The 17,545-nt window shown below is 42.6% G+C and overlaps 1 protein-coding gene across 2 annotated transcripts in view; it reads right to left on the bottom strand.

Moving 5' to 3' along the window:
• ST18 (ST18 C2H2C-type zinc finger transcription factor) overlaps window positions 1–17,545 on the bottom strand; it is a 406,078-nt gene that overhangs the window by 47,490 nt on the left and 341,043 nt on the right. For both annotated transcript variants that reach the window (XM_069220156.1, XM_069220155.1), the window contains exons 13-15: window positions 10,488–10,603; window positions 4,215–4,277; window positions 502–570 (exon numbers count right to left, since the gene is read on the bottom strand). In XM_069220156.1, the coding sequence (XP_069076257.1) occupies window positions 502–570; window positions 4,215–4,277; window positions 10,488–10,603 (248 nt within the window). The remainder of the gene's footprint in view (window positions 1–501; window positions 571–4,214; window positions 4,278–10,487; window positions 10,604–17,545) is intronic.

Here is a 17,545-nt window from a genome sequence, read left to right on the forward strand (position 1 = left end):
GTAACCTCAAACAGATGTATCCGTTTTAGGGCTCTTTCCCCATCCTTGTAGATGCAGAGATAAACTAACAATAGCAAGATAAGATTGTAGGTGTGCCTGATACCTGATTTGTCCCAGAATTCTTTGAGCAAATGAGTTTGTGGGAATGTGAGACAAGATACAATATGGATGCTTGCAGAAGGGCATACCTTATACTACCAAACATTGTTGCGATCCCATACTAATCTATGGCCGATTGTGTGCTTTACAATTGCTGTTCAACAATAACAATGACCAGCTTACAACAGTTGCAATATAGATGGAATGTTCAGTCGTTCAGTCAGAGGTGATGTCTGCTCTCTTCACCACTATGAGATCCTATTTACTCACAGAAGCATTTTATACCTTTTGTCTTTTGTAGGCCTCCGCCATTTACTGTACAATCAGACAAACTGCATTGATACCATCGAGTTTTTGAAGTGACTAAAGAATAGATAAAATTTGTTTAGAGGTTCTACTTACTTAAGCTCTTGAGAATTAGCAGCCATTAAAGATTTCAGGGTTTTATCAGCCAGTGGACATCCAGAAACACTGTTCGAAAATATAAAACACATGCCATGACTGGATGCAGTTAAAAACGAACTCTTTCTAACCTCAATTTCAACCTACATAATAATATAGGGCCTTTATCACCCCTCTGTCTGGTTCAGGGGGTCTTCCAACTGAGGGGGGTAGTTTGAGCGATGGGGGAGGTCCCTGACTTGATCTCAAGTAGTTAAGCGGTGGGAGGCACTGGCTAAGGCAATAGCCTAGAACAGCATCATGTTGCAAACAAAACTGTTTTTTAGTGAGAAAAGAGTGGTAGTGAGCCACAATATATTGGACATCAGTATATTCATTGGTCACTAATGTTGTGGCTGGGATTAGGTGTCAAGGGGACAGGGTCACCAAGTAACCCTCAAAGTCCCTTCCCCGATTTAGGAAAAAGTATCACACTGTGGTTACTTTTACACTTTAGGGAGACCAGACTGTTCACAGCACAGCATGTTGCCAATCAGATGTTTCATTGTATTAAAAGGAATAACTGAACATAACTGCTATGTTTGAATTGTTATATATGTTTAGAACTGCCAGTTTTATAGAATAATTATGAAAAGATGTTTGTCATTCTGGGGGTCCCAGATTATTTTTTTTTACCTGGGGGGAGCAGCTTTTAAAAGCTTGAAAACCATTGGTCTAGATCATTCTTGAATTGTTGCATAGTTCTTATAGAGTCTGATTTGCAAAGGTGAACAAACACTTTTGTGTAAGTTTATGACTTTTTGAAATTCACAAAGGAACTTTAGAGTAGTGTATTTAGGACTGCTTGTCTTGTTATGTGCAGAGTATCCGCCATGAGTGCAGAGAATCTGCAGTTGTAAAATAACTACTTGTAAAATTCCTTTTGTGAATTCCCAAAAATCTAAAACATACACAAAAGTGTAAGTTTACCTTTGGGAATCAGGCTCATAATATTTTATTTTGCTTACAGGTTATTGGCCTGTCACTATACATAGCAAATAACAGTACAGTTGTCCCTTTTGCTAAGAAGTACCTAGTCTGTGAATAAAATGAGATTTAGAAGGAACAAGAAGAGATGTAACCCTCATCAACACTCACACTGATGCTATAACTTCAAAGTAGAACATAATAGAGAAGTTCTAACTTTATGCAATCTTTAATGTTCTTTTAAAATAATGCTTTCAATATTTCAAATGTGAAACCATCTGGTGAAACTGATCTTTTCAAAATCACACAATTTCCTCCCATCGTTATTTGTTTCAAAACCAAAAACCAAAGTCTAAAAAATTAAAATAGTTGAAATATTGTAATGATCAAATTATGCAGGTTCAAAATCCAAACCCATAAGATACGCATATTGCACTTCTGCCATGCACAATCCCTTTCACTGAAGCTCATTGCTTGAATAGAATCACTGATGGACTTTTTTGCTTATGCAGGGTCATCCCCAATATTTTTGCCTCCTGCCTCCTATTTTTTCTGACCTGTTGCTGTTGGATTTTGAACTCTGAGCACTTTACCACTGCTAACCAGTGCTAAAGTGCTTATGCTCCCTGTATAAATTGCAATGTTGATTGGTTTATTCATGATTGGCATATTTGATTTACTAGTAAGTCCCTAGTAAGGTGCACTAGAGGTGCCAGGGCTAGTAAATCAAATGCTATTAGTGGGCCTGCAGCACTGGTTGTGCCACCCACATAAGTAATCTGTAATCATGTCTCAGACCTGCCACTGCAGTGTCTGTGTGTGCAGTTTTAACTGTAAATTAGACTTGGCAAGTGTACCCACTTGCCAGGCCTAACCCTTCCTTTTTCTTACATGTAAGGCACCCCTAAGTAGGCCCTAGGTCGAGCCAAGGGCAGAATGCAGTGTATGATTAAGGTAGGACATATAGTAATGTGTTTTATATCTCCTGACAGTGAAATATTGCTAAATTCGTTTTTCACTGTTGCAAGGAATGTCTCTCTCATAGGTTAACTTGAGGGCTACCTTTAAATCTGATTAAAGTGTAGATTCCCTTTGGGAGCGGATGGATATGTGGAGTTTGGGGTCTCTGAGCTCACGATTTAAAAATACATCTTTTAGTAAAGTTGATTTTAAGACTGTGTGTTTGAAAATGCCACTTTTAGAAAGTGACCATTTTCTTGCTTATGCCATTTCTGTGACACTGCCTGTTTGTGGATTACCAGTCTGGGTCAGTTTGACAGTTGGGCTGGTTGCACCTCACAATAGACAGTGACACAAAGGGAGCTGGGGTGTAGTCTGCATTTCCTGATGAGCCATCTGTGCTAGGAGGGTCCGGAGGAGTGGTCACTTACACCTGAAAGGGTTGTGCCTGTCCTCACACAATGCAGTCTCTGACCCCCTGGTGAGTGTCTGGGGCCTGGCCTGGGCAAGGCAGGATTTCACATTCAAAAGAGACTTTACTTTGAAGTAGCCTACTCCAAAGGAGAAATTGGGTATAAGAAGGGCACCCAAAACCACAGACTTTAGAACACTTCTGGAAACAAGAGGAACCTCTGCCTGGAGAAGAGCTGAGAAGTGCTGCCTTGCCTGTGACTGTGCTTTTTGGAGCTATTCTGCAGTTGCTGCTTCTGCCAGAGTAAGAGGGCAAAGACTGGACTTTGTGTGCCTTCCATCTTGTGAAGAAATCTCCAAGGGCTTGATTTAGAGCTTCCCTCCTGTTGTTTGAAGTCTCAGGGACAGCAACGACTTCTCTCTGCCAGCACCTGGAGTCTCTGGAGAGACTCCTGCTCTGACCAGTGGTGCCATATCCAGTCCCTGGGCCCTTGAAAGGAAAGCTGGTGGAAATCCAAGGAAATTGACTTCGCACGACTTCAGACCGACGCAGCTGCTGAATCCGGTGACGCCGCCTGCAACCGACTCCGTGATCTTCGCTGGAACGCGATGACCTTCCCAGGCCGGAGCCGCAGCAGCCCTGCTGAAGTCCGCGACTCTGTGGAAGTTGCCGCACCACGTCGTGACCGCCGCCGCTCAAAGAGCACGGATTCAACATTTCGCACAGACGCCGCGATCCCCGACTTCGCGCATCGGCTTGTTTCACTCTTCACCTAAGGTACTGTACTTGGGGGTCTACGTGACTCCGTGGCCGGCGCCGCTGGTGTTGGCTTGTTGGGAACGACTCCGTCACGACGCCGTGTTAATACCTCATCGAAGCATTTTGTGTTTCTAAGCGCTATTTTTGAGTTTAATCTTTAAAAATTCATAACTTGACTTGTGTATGTCGGATTTGTGGCGTTTTGATCTTGTTTTGTTTAGATAAATATTTCCTATGTTTCTAAACTGGTGTTGTGTCATTTTGTAGTTTTTTTCATTAAGTTACTGTGTGTGTTGGTACAAATACTTTACACCTAGCACTCTGAAGTTAAGCCTGCTGCTCTGCCAAGCTACCAAGGGGGTAAGCAGGGGTTAACTGAGGGTGATTCTCTTTTACCCTGACTAGAGTGAGGGTCCTTGCTTGAACAGGGGGTAACCTGACTGTCAACCAAAGACCCCATTTCTAACAATGACATATTCAAAAAGGCAGAAAAGAGCATGAACACAAATTACAAAACAGAGAACTGAACAGTTCAATGGAGAAGCAGAACTGCGGCAAAACACACTGAAAGGGTACAAAGCCCTTTCCTCTGCTTTCACTTCCTGTATTTCCATACCTTCGATGCGACGCATAGTTTCCTGTCACATGACCACTGCCATCACAACCTGGTGTTGGACAACTGTATGAATAACACAAAGAAAAAAATAGTTTGAACACTGCAATGTCTTTTAAAATTCTTTTCAATTTTAATAAACATATTTAGTACTCAGGGTTAATGAAGGTAGAAATATTTACAACTAGGAGTAATTTTTCCCTTTTTCGGATGAACTTTAAAAAAAAAAAAGTTTTGTGGAGATTTATCATACAGCGCCAAGGTTATTTGCAAAACAAAAAACACTCTTCCTATAGAAACTGTGATCATGTATAACTAGAAAGTGGCTAGTGCTACTGTGTACCATATATAAGGATAAAGATAGTAATGCGTTGTAAATGCATTCACAGTTTGGGAATATATACATATTGTAAATTGATTTGAAAGAGAATTATATGTAAAAATATGTGCTTTTGCCATATGAAATGCAGAATAAGCAGAATCAATTCTACTTATATACAGAAATCAGACAAGTCGTGGTCATATACCAGCTTGCAGATTGGTTCATTCTCAGCAACATTATAGCATGGGTTTCAACTGCTAGCATGGTCTATGTAGGCTCTAGCAATACAAGGAAATGATTTGCTTGTTTTTTTCTAAAAACAAACCACTTATTATTTGTATTACTTTTCTGGAGACACATACACACATGTGTTCCTTAGTGGTCACCAACGTGGATAGCTTAAAAGCCAGTTTAAACATGGCCAGATTTGCTTTGTGAAAAATATAGATTTTTTTTATGTGATGCTAGATATTTGTCTAAGAAATGCTGCAAATTATTCCCAGTGTGTGCTTCACTGATATAATTGGGACTGTGGTTGCATCCTTAGGGAAGGCTACAGCTGTTTGGAGCCCAAGAACCAAACTACTAAATGTGAGTTTTTTTCCCGTGATGCTCGAAATTAGCTTTGAGACTCCACTGTGATGCTTGGTGGAGTACCCTCTACACAACAAATCTGCCTAACCTTAAAAGAGTGGATTTTGTGTCATTAAGAAAATATAAACAAGCAATAAACATTTTAAAGGGAATTTCTGTCCTTCTAAATTAGATTACTTTAGTAAACTCATCACTTCAAAATTAATAGAGCGAGAAATTGTTTATTTGAAAAACTGTTTTGGGACAGTAAAAAGTCCATAACTAAACCATTATTTATTCACATATGTACAATTATATTAGTCCAGGCTCAGATACTGCTCTGAAAGTCTAATTATAGATGAGTGTTGCTGTGGAAACATTTAACATGCATTATAATTTGATTTTCCCAATGTCTTATACTTAAAGACAGTAAGCCTGGGGATTCCCTACAAAGGCATTGTAGAACATTTAAAATGCCTTGGGACCATTTCACACACTATTATTTTTTAGAGCATTTGTGTATCCTTAGCGTGATTACTGATAACTACTTTTCAATTTCCAGGCCTGATTCACGCAGCATTTTCAATAAGTAGCTGTATTGGACTCCAGGAGTACATGCGTACTCATCCATAAAAAGCTTTGTGAATCAGCTGCCTGATTCACAAAGCATTGTTTTATTAGAGTATGCTTCTCCAGTCTGTAGGGTATGGCATTATTTTAATCCTCAAACTAAACTGGATGTCACGTTTTTCACAGGCCCTCAGGTATGAGTCTCACAACCACTTGAAGCTGCGTAAGAAGGAAAGCCAAACTGAAGGATGAACTATTTGTATTCTGTTATATGTTATTTCGTTTCAGTATTTTGTAACGTGCTAACCTGTCACCTTGGGGCAATTTCAGAGACTAAGAATACATAATTATTGTGCAATGAACTCGTGGACAGTGATTAGGCAATGGGTTGAATCAACTCTATCAGTTGGTAAGAGCTGATCAGTGTAAAGTTTCGATGAGAAGGGCCAGTGGATTTGGGGAAAGATGCATGAGTATGGGGGAGGTTAATACACGGCACGTATACGACTTAGAGGCAGTTGAGTCCAGTTTGCATGATCAGTGAATTTGTTGTTAGGATCAATGATTTCTCCACAGCCCTGGTCTCATAAAGCGGTGTTCTGCATTTTGAGTCTATTTGCTGGAGAATATGGGTATTGGACTGCAGTTTATGGTTAGGTTTGACTTTGGGGTGCGAGTTTTGAAGGGCTTTTCCTTTGCTTCATCCCTTAATATTCCATCAGTCACAGGAGGGTTTGACATAGTCTTTGAGCAAAATTTGAGATTTGGTTCTTTGTCAGTTCTTTAAGTTAAGCACTCGCCTTAACATTTACTAAACAGCATGTGGTTAAGTACTTCACTCGTGGTTGAATTCTGAGCACTGTATTGCCTTGAGACTTTTACTCTTTTGTCAATTGAACTTTGGTTGGCAAATTATACATGGTTTAACTAACTAGAAGTTATGATTTAGTACACAGCTTGAGGTCAGTCTTTCAGGAGTAAATGTCACGCTTTCAAACGAACAGTGAGATTCTTCATTTATTATTTTCTTAAAAACAACACAATATGGCTTGGAGAAACACACTAGATTGAACAGATGCACCCACATGTGACCTGCTATTTAACTCGAGGTTTAATCTGCCAGCCACTAACACAACTGTATACGAATATCATCCTGCAATAGAGAGTGAAGATGGTCTCTGAATGCCTCGTTTAAATTATATCAGAGGGAGGGAGTAGTTTCCTTCCACCAAGGACCCACCATCCACCTGCCTCTTTACAGCGAATTTCAAAGCTCTGAAAGATATAAGGCTAGAGCCAAGCAAATGGTGATATTCCTGCCTCTACTAATATGAGTAAAGCACCACATCGCTGCTTTGTCATGACCTGGTGGCTCCATCCACCACCTACTTTTGACATTGCCTGGTCCGGCAGAAGACGTGGTGATATGGCTCTCAAACACAGTTCCCAGTAGCCTCCATTCTCACTACTTTCAGGATGAGGCGGCCTCGGGGATTCTTTCCTCGGGGGTAGACTGGGAAATCCTGTCCCAGTGGGAGACGAATCTGAATTCTCCTGATGAGTGAGATGCACTGGTCATTACAAGGATTACCTTACCAGGGGTGCACATTAGCCATTGGCAGAAGGAAATTCCCTTGTTGACATGCACATTTGGGGTGCAAATGGTGGAATGATGGGGTTTCTGTTGCCATCAATGCACTGATGAGTGTTTCAAAAGACGATTCCCTACTTGACCTTTGGAAGTGAAACCTCAAAATTACCCTCTAGACAGGGGTATACAAGCAACTCTTGGAAGGTAATCGTTGGGGTTACCCATGTATGCAGGTGTTCTGCAGGTGATTTACTTGTCTGTACAGCAGGCATGTTTTGTTCCTGCAAAGAAATGTGCTGCTGTTCCTCAGTGATCTGCTGCCCTTCAGGCCACCAGAAGTCAAAGGGACAGCTGAATAACAGTGTTTACACCATGATGATTATATTTGCTACCATCACTTTATTCATCAGCTGTATTACAGTCATCCCTGTAGTCAAGGATTAATACCGCCAGTAGACATAGTGGGGAGATAGGCTGCTAGACTTGAGAGAACCTGATGTTTAAATGAGGTAATCATGCCAATGTTGGAAAAGGCCCTTTTGTAGGGTTGTCCCCAAGCTTTTTGTCTTCTTGTTCCCATTTTTTATGACCTTTTTTTTATGGTCTTAGGTCTCCGGGCACTCTACCACTCCTGACTAGTGCTAGCATGCAAGGGCTCCCTGTCTAAATTGCATTTGTGATTGGTTCATCCATGAGTGGCTTGTTTAATTTCCTATTAAGTCCCTAGTATATTGCACCAGGTGTGCCCAGGGTCTGTAAATCAAATGCTACTAGTGGACTTAAAACACTGATTGTACCACCCACCTGAGTAGCCCTGCAAACACGTCTCAGGCCTGCCATTGCAGTGTCTGTGTGTGCAGTTTTAAACATTCCATGTCAACCTGGAAAGTGCATTCACTTGCCAGGCCCCATCCTTCCCTTTCAGTACCTGTAGGTTACCCCTTAGTTAGGTCTAGGGCAGCACCGCAGACATGGTGCAGTGTATTTAAAAGGTAGAACGTGTATTGGTGTGTTTTATGTGTCCTGATAGTGAAATACTGCTAATTTCATTTTTCACTATTGCAAGACCAATCTCTCCTGTAGGGTAACATGAGGATTGCCTTGAAATATATTTCAAGTGTCATTTCCCACAGGGAGCAGCTAGAGATGTGGAGTTTGGGGTCTCTGAACTTACAATTTCAAAATACATCTTTTGGTGAAGTTGTTTTTGAATTATGCCTTTGAAAATGCCACTTTTAGAAAGTGGGCATTTTCTTGCTTAACCGTTCCATGCCTCTGCCTGTCTGATGAATACGCGTATGGATCAGAATGACATTTGGGCTGTTTTGTGCATTAACTCTAGACAGTCACACAAAGGGAGCTGAGGTGAGCCCTGCATATCTTGATGGCCCATCACCAGCCTTCCTGAGCTAGAGGGGTGGGAGGAGCTGACATTCGCACCTGACTAGGGCTGTGCCTGCCTCACACAAAGCAGTCCCACCCCCCTGGAGTGTGTCTGGGGCCAGACCAGAAAGAGGCAGGGTCTTGTGCACTACAACAACTTCTCTTTGAAGTTTGCCTACTTCAAAGACAGAAATGGGTATCAGTACTGGACCTCTGACACCACATAGAATCCTTCTGGACTGAGCAAATTCTGCGAGGAAGAAGAGATGGATGCTGTAGGAGGGACTGCTACTCCACTTGTTGCTTTGTTGTGCTGACCTGCTGCTTGCTGCTTCTGTCCTGGGAGTGAAAGAACTGGACTTGACTTTCTACATCTTGCTTCCAAAGGTTTTCCAAGAGCTTGAACTGAGCTTGCCTTCTGTCAATAAGTCTCAGGGACATCAAAGATTTCTTCTGCTAGTGACTGTGCTCTTCTGCTGAAAGTCCTAACTTGCCAAGTGGTGCCAACTTCAGTCCCTGGGCCCTTGGAAGTGCAAACTGGTGATCTGAAGGAGAAAATCCATGCATCAATGTGCCGTGATGGAAAAATCGACGAAGGTGCCTGTCCCGTGGCTGGAGAATTGACGCAACGCCTGTCTCATGCCTATAGAATTGATGCAGCACCTGATTCACTGCGGTCCCATCTACACAGCGCATCTGGATTTTCTAAGCATTGTCCCTAGGTGCCAATTTTTCATCAACCCCTCACCACAGTAAGGAACCAAGGGCACATGCCCAGAAATTTACGCATTGCTTCTCCTGCAAGGAAAAAAATGACGCATCACCTCCCCTGCAGTAAGGAACTGACGCATCATCTGACCTGCGAGGAAAGAATTTACACATCACCTCCCCTGAACAGTAAGGAACCGACTAATTGCTTTGCTTTTTGGGCTCTTCACCTTCCCTGTGGCCCGCATCTTCTTTGTTTTTGACGCATCCCAGGTACTTTGTGCTAAAGAGATACATCCATTGATTCCTATGGATTAAGACTTGCTTAAACTTTTAAAAAGAGATATTTTTACTTGTGTATGTTGGATTGTTTTGTCGTTTTGGCCTGGTTTTACACAGATAAATATTGGCTAGTCTTCTAAACTGGTGTGGAGTAATTTTGTAGTGTTTTCGCTGTGTTACTGTGTGTGTGGATACAAATACTTTACACATTGCCTCTGAGATAAGCCTAACTGCTTGAGCCATGGTACCAAGTGAGTGAGTAGGGGTTATCTTAACTGTATGACTCCCTTACCCTGACTAGAGTGAGGGTCCCTACTTGGATGGGGCGTAAACCACTGCCAAATAGAGACCCCATTTCTAACAGCCAAGTTTCTTAAAGATTCAAGAATGACTCTCCATAGCTATCATTGAGGCCTTCTACTGACAATTTCTTTTCAGAAAAGATGCTATTTCACCTTCGGTTTTAACTGTACTAAGGATTCCTTTATTAAACTATTGCATAACAATCTGGAGCTAAAAACAGTTTTGACTGTAACCTGATCTTAGGCCTACAAACCTTGATGAAGAGTTGGCCTGGAGTTTTGTGAATATGTAGCTTAGAAAGGCAAATACATATCGACATGGAACGCTTTTCCTGTTTGTTTGCTCTCCACATTTCAAATGCTGTAAATATATATTTCAAAAAATATTGCATTGCATGGATCTTTCTGCATTTAAAGTTCCTATTGCTTGTCATTTTTATAGTTATTTAGTAGGTCACACGCTCGTCATTGATTTGTGCGCATACAGTAACGTGGGTAAAAAGTTGAGTATTTCTTGTCCAACAACAAACAGATCTGCAACTTACGTAATGAGTTCTTTTTTCACGTCTCTGGAATGAAGCTTTGGTTTAGGGCTTGGCATTTGCATGTCTCCAGGGTACCTTTTCTCCTCTATACTCTCTGAACAGCTTCCTGTCTCTTTCTGAAATAAAATATCACCATATGTTGAGTTGCATCCTCTGGTGGATTCCGCACTTACAGTGACTTTTATACGGTGGCAAATAAACTGTGACCTCGTACATGCGTATCCTATCAAATCTCATTTTTGCTTCACTCTGAGACAGACACAGACATAGTAGATGGATCAAAGGCCATACAGGCATACATAAACCTGAGAAGGAAACAGATATAAAGAAGTCAGTAGGAAGATACTTGTGACGATACTGAGATTACTCCAATTAAAGAGTGGCGTGTAAAAAGAAGAGAATGAAAATGACAAACAAACATACAGATAAACCTACAGATACTACACGTACAGATAATAAATGTACATACAGACAATAAACGTAATTACGGGAGCGTTAAAAAGGAAAAATCTAATGTAAAAACAACAGTTCTGTGCCGGCTAAAAATATAAGGAATGATTTAGGCAAAGTGATGCTGCACACAGTTCATCACCACTTTCTTTGCACCCTTTAGCACCCCCAACCGCCACCATGTGTGCGCTGTATTTAAAATATGACACACTGTGGTGCAGGGTACGGGGAAATAGTGACAGAATTCCTGACGCTATTGATGTACTCTACAGGAGTAGTGCCAGAATGTTGGCGCTACTCCTACAGAGAACATAGGGGCCCATTGTAACCAATGGCATGCCCCCTTTTAATGCCTGCTCTGAGCATGTGTTAAAAGTGCTGAAAAAATGGCACAAGGAAATCTCTTACATTTCCTTGCACCATTTTTGTGACCCCCCCTAACGGGGGAACACCCCCCTTGCATGCTTTTATGCCTGGTGCAGGCATAATGTGGCACAATGGTTTACAGAGTGGCGCAATGCATGCATTGAGACACTTTGTAAATATGGAGTATGTAAAAAGCCACATTAGCGCCGCCTTAGCATAAAATAAATGACTCTATGGCGGCGCTAAGGTGGCGATAGGGCCTCTTAAATCAGACCCATAATCTTTCACTCCCCTTACTCCATGTGCCTTCCGAAGTAACCGTCCTGTCACAATAATGCTACACATGACACAAAGCAACTCAAACTGTCACACAATATTGTCTCTCTTCACACGGTCACCGGTGAGGAGCAAGTATCACAGGGTGGCAGGAAAAATTAGCCGAAATCATTAAAGAGAGTGGATTTCCATGTCGTATTTGAAGTCCTCCATAAAAAAGGCTCCCACCTTTGAAGCTATTTTCTATCTTGGGATTCATGCAGTACCAGCGGAGCATTTGTGGAACTCTGCAGCAGTTATAGATTTCCAGGCGTATGCAGATACATTCAATGTATGCTGGTGGAATTTCCAAAAAGTGGAAAATCCTGCATGCATAAATTTGCACTGGAACATTTAATTTTTTTCCGGAAGTAAAATACTTTTCGTGAGTAAAACACCTTTGCTTACTCCCATTGTAGCTATGGGGGTGTTGCTGATTCACACACTGTAAGCGCACTATCTCCTGCCCTCGATAAGGGGTGCATGTGTGCACGATTCCAGGGCAGGAATCTACTTGCAAGGGCATGCCACTAATCACCAACAGCACCATCCTGTCAGCTTGCGTTATCTCGAACTCAGTGAGCTGCCTGATGCGGCCTTCCGCTCTGCATCTCGCAAACCATGACCAGGTGGTCACAGCTTTTTGGGGCAGTAGCGAGTCATCTTAACTGTGTTTTGTGGGACATGAGGCAATCGTCCTGAAAAAATACACAAAGGCTGAGAACTCAGGATTCTCAGAGAAATGGATCAACACATTCAGATCAATAAATACGAGTAAGCAAATGGTTCTCAGAGCTTTTGAAATTGAATCAAGTCTTTCACGCTCTAGGGCACGCTTTTTTCTCTCTGTCAAAAATCAGCATTTGAAGCACAGCATCAGCCTACTGGTGTCTTGGAGCCTGAACTTTAGCAACAAGTCATTATCTCTCGTTGAACCTTTCTGGTTATTCATCTATAAAAATGTAAAGGCCGCCATCTGTTGTTTTGTATGCAGATTTTACGGCTCTTTTCTTGCCTACGGGGGAATTTGAACCGCAAATAAAGTTTGGAGAGAACAAAGCGATAGCCCTGGAGTTGAAAACCATTGAGCGCAAAGTATTGGAGACATTTTACCCAACAATAATGGTCATAAACGTTAATGTTTGTGTTTTGCGTATTAAAGAATTTATGTTTGACATTTGTATGAAACACTCGTGTTGCTGTTCAGGAGTGCACCATGTGTGATTCTCATAGGTAGCAAAGCTTCACATGCAGATTCTGTGACACTGTACGACAGCTTAGAATGTTGTAGGCTAGTATGGAAAGATTCAGGCCCATATTTATACTTTTTGACGCAAAACTGCGCTAACGCAGTTTTGCGTCAAAAAAATTAGCGCCGGCTAACGCCATTCTGAAGCACCATACGGGCGCCGTATTTATTGAATGACGTTAGCCGGCGTTAGCCGCCGGCGCCGTCTGGTGTGCGTTAAAAAAAACGACATACACCAGGCAGCGCCGGCGTAGGGGGATATGGGGCTTGGGCGTCAAGAAATAGGGCAAGTCAGGTTGAGGCAATTTTTTCGCCTCAACCCGATTTGTGCCATTTTTTTTCACTCCCAACCCCCATTGAAATGACTCCTGTCTTACAGGAGTCATGCCCCCTTGCCCAATGGCCATGCCCAGGGGACTTCTGTCCCCTGGGCATGGTCATTGGGCATAATGGCATGTAGGGGGGCACAAATCAGGCCCCCCTATGCCACAATTTTTTTTTTTTTTTAAACTTACCTGAACTTACCTTAATGTCCCTGGGATGGGTCCCTCCAACCTTGGGTGTCCTCCTGGGGTGGGCAAGGGTGACAGGGGGTGTCCCTGGGGGCATGGGAGGGCACCTCTGGGCTCCTTCAGAGCCCACAGGTCCCTTAACGCCTGCCTTTTGCAGGCGCTAAAAAACTGCGCAAAAGCGGCCGTACGTCATTTTTTTTTACCCGCCCACTCCCGGCCGTGAATTTTGCCCGGGAGTATAAATCCGACGCACATGCCTCGGAGTCGATTTTTTAGACGGGAACGCCTACCTTGCATATAATTAACGCAAAGTAGGTGTCCACGCTAAAAAATGACGCTAACTCCATGGACTTTGGCGCTAGACGCATCTAACGCCAAAGTATAAATATGGAGTTAGTTTTGCGTCGGAATTGCGTAAAAAAAAACGACGCAATTCCGGCGCAAACGGAGTATAAATATGCCCCTCAATTACTTTAAAATAATCGTATTCCGGTTCGTTATATAGCTTGTTCTGCAAACAGGTTTAACCATGGGCACTACAAACAGATGTTATTGTTACCTGACTCTAAGGTGCCACATGAATCAACCTTAGCAAGGCGAACTGACCCACCTGGGGTCAGACCTGTGTCCTTAAAATCATGTAGAGATCTTGTTAATACGTGTGTCATTTAGCATGTGTGCATGTAGATACTGAGACACCTTTATTATATCATATTAGATGGCATTCCCTAAGTCTATGCTTAAATTGATAATAAAAATCAGCTTACAGTACCTTGATCTTATAAAGGCTCTGGGCACGCACCCACAGTATGGTCAGTGATCTTCTCAGAGACTTATACTCCGGTGGAGTATATTTGAGGGTATGTAATATCATACATTAAAGTAGCCCGAGAAGAGCTGCCTCTGCACCTTTCACTTGCATCTACGGATCAATCCATAACATTTTATTTCAACCTTCAGAGGCAATAAATTGCACCGTGCGGTATGTAATAAACATAATTTTACAAAACTGTGACTATGACAAGTGATTGTTTAATAAAGGTTACAAAAAAGAACAGCGTGTGAAAATGAATGATTAGGAAATTAGGGACAATGAGAGAGAAAATAGAAAATAACGATAGAATAGATGGTCGTAAAATGTAAAAGCAAAAGACTGCAAAGTAAAAAGAGGCTGAATTCCATTAATGTACAGATGGAAGTTTATACTGATTTGAGCAAAGACCAGAACATAATGGTAACATGAATAACAGATAATGGCATCTGGCACTTTTAACATTTTTAAGCCCTGCAATGTTTGGAGAGCTGACAGTGCGAACTGAACTAACAGCCTTAGCTATTTGTCAGTGATTTGCATTTAGGAGAGATTTTGAGCTGTGTCCAGATTCATGCTTTTTTGTTGTTGTTTGTTAGAGGGCATCTGGACAGGCTATTTCACGGATAGGGATAGACAATATTTTCTGGAAATTACCACCCGAAATTAAGCAACTGCTATGCATGAGAAGTGGACAAAAAAAGCCAAAAATACATAAAAGCATTCAGTGTTTTTGCATGTGGAACACGTTGCCAGACAGAGACCTGAAATGTACATTTGGCTCTTTATAAGAAACACTGAGCGTTTTAGAAAGAGATAAGGCAGGGATGTGCAGGAACAATGCCACGCTCTTGACTACAGACGTGCTGCCGATCACAAAAGGTTTGTCACTGCAGGTATTTAATGCCACTGGTGGTAAGTTAAGGCAGTGCATGGTGCAAACACCTTTTACTCTCATATTATGAAAGCAGGTTTCTGAGGTGCTAGTTTATGACAAGAAAGTCTGTGCATATGTATGGTTGGTGCGCTTCTGTTGTTTTTGTGCTGCTTTATTGCGGTGTGTTGTTCTTGTGTTGTACTGTGATGGCTGTATTGCATTCTGTTTGGACTGTTTTGTTGTATTGTGTCCCGTTCCTATATATATTTCAGATTTATATAGTGCATGGTCACCAAACATATAGAAGCGCATCGTAAGTAACAATAATGTTACTCAAGGTGTTACACAAAACAAGCAATGGTGAATTATATGCGAGTGGGTGACAATAGAACAAAAAGGGAGAGACACACCGGGGGAAGCAGAAAAGGAGATCATAAGGAGGGACAAGTGAGGATGTGAGAGGTTGGATGGGGTGTATACGAAGCGGCAATGAACAAAAGGAAAGGAATGGAAGTTAAGGTAGAGTGGAAAAGGGTGAAGGTGGGAGAGTAGGGATGGGCAGAATAGAAGAAGATAAGAAATACATGAATATGGAACAATACTGAAGAGAAAAATATGAGGGCATCAGGCCAACCCTGTGCTTTAATAGGGACGGTGAGTTAGGTGCAATCTAAATAGATGAGTCATCAATAGATGAAGGAAGAATAGAATACTTGTTGTAGTTATGATTTCTTCAGGAGGTAGCTCCTGAGATTGATTAATGTCACATTGCTTTGTGTATATTATTGTGTTATGTTCTGCTTTTTACTTCAGATACTTCTCAACAAATACTGCCTCATTTCCAGCAAAAGGCAGCACATGTGCTTAATGTTCCTGTGCTACGCAGCCATTTACCACTGTCTTAGATGGTAAAATGGTGCTGCTCCTGCTGTTTAACTATTTAAGACACCAACCATCCTAAAACTGTGGCAGAGACTTCTTTTTAAATTAACAGTTGCAGTGCTCTCCTTATGTGATATGTCCATTGCCTACCATATTATATCTATTTTTGGAAGCCAGTTTCCCCCCCAGTCTTCTATGAACTGGGCTTAGTTCTAGGTAAATTTGTTTTATACATTTGGCAGGACACAAATGATCATAGCAATTGATGAATTGGTTCATCACAAAATCCAGTCATATTGCACATTATCAACACATCCTGAAAGAAATACTTCAGTAAGATGAGTGCCAATGCACTGATTTGCACCCTGCTGGTGTGCACTCAAAACTATTGGGAAATGACTGTCAAGTATAGGATCCAGGAAAGAGTGACTATAGGCCTGATTTCAAGTTTGGCAGAGAGGGTATAAATGTGACAGAGTATCCTGCCTGCCAAACCAACAGTTCACCTGCTATAGTTGGAGTCAGGAGGACCACCAGCCTTCCATCGATGGAGCCCTTGTTGGCTCTGTTGACAGTCTTCCCCGATGGCTTGAGTGAGTGGGGTCTGTCAGAGGAATGGCGTTACTATGCCTTCTCTAGTTAGGGTGAACATGTGATGTTCTTTGTTTTCTGCCTGTAGGGTCGGAGAAAAACAAATATTGACCCCCAAACAGAGGAAAAAAATCCCTGGGTGTGCTAGTCATTTGTCATTTGTTTTTCAAGAGCAAACTCCCATGTGGGTGGTTTATCTTTTAAACAAACTCCCACTTTGGGAGTATAATTTGAAAAATGAAAACTTTAGTAAAATTTGTCAACACCTGTCAACCCCGATAGAGGTAATTTCACCAAACCCTCTGTACCTTGTCAGTAACCACCTTCACAGCGGTGTCCGTGGAGGTACAGAGAACATCTTAGAATTGTTAGTGAGCTTTCCATTTTGTGAACGGTAGTCAACCAAATGAACAATAAAAATGAGTCAGAACCATGTAATTCTTTTAATTCCAAGACTATAATGTAGGGCACTTCAGGCCGCCAAAAGTTTAGAAATATAGGCCCTCATTCTGACCCTGGCGGTCAAAGACCGCCAGGGCGGAGGACCGCGGGAGCACCGCCGACAGGCCGGCGGTGCTCCAATGGGGATTCCGACCGCGGCGGTAAAGCCGCGGTCGGACCGGCACCACTGGCGGGCTCCCGCCAGTGTACCGCCGCCCCATTGAATCCTCCACGGCGGCGCAGCTTGCTGCACCGCCGCGGGGATTCCGACCCCCCCTACCGCCATCCAGATCCCGGCGGTCCGACCGCCGGGATCCGGATGGCGGTAGGGGGGGTCGCGGGGCCCCTGGAGGCCCCTGCAGTGCCCATGCCACGAGCATGGGCATTGCAGGGGCCCCCGTAAGAGGGCCCCTACATGTATTTCACTGTCTGCTGCGCAGACAGTGAAATACGCGACGGGTGCAACTGCACCCGTCGCACAGCTTCCACTCCGCCGGCTCGATTCCGAGCCGGCTTCATCGTGGAAGCCTCTTTCCCGCTGGGCTGGCGGGCGGTCTGAAGGCG

Source organism: Pleurodeles waltl, chromosome 2_2, assembly GCF_031143425.1.
Source record: "Pleurodeles waltl isolate 20211129_DDA chromosome 2_2, aPleWal1.hap1.20221129, whole genome shotgun sequence".
NCBI lineage: Eukaryota > Metazoa > Chordata > Amphibia > Caudata > Salamandridae > Pleurodeles > Pleurodeles waltl.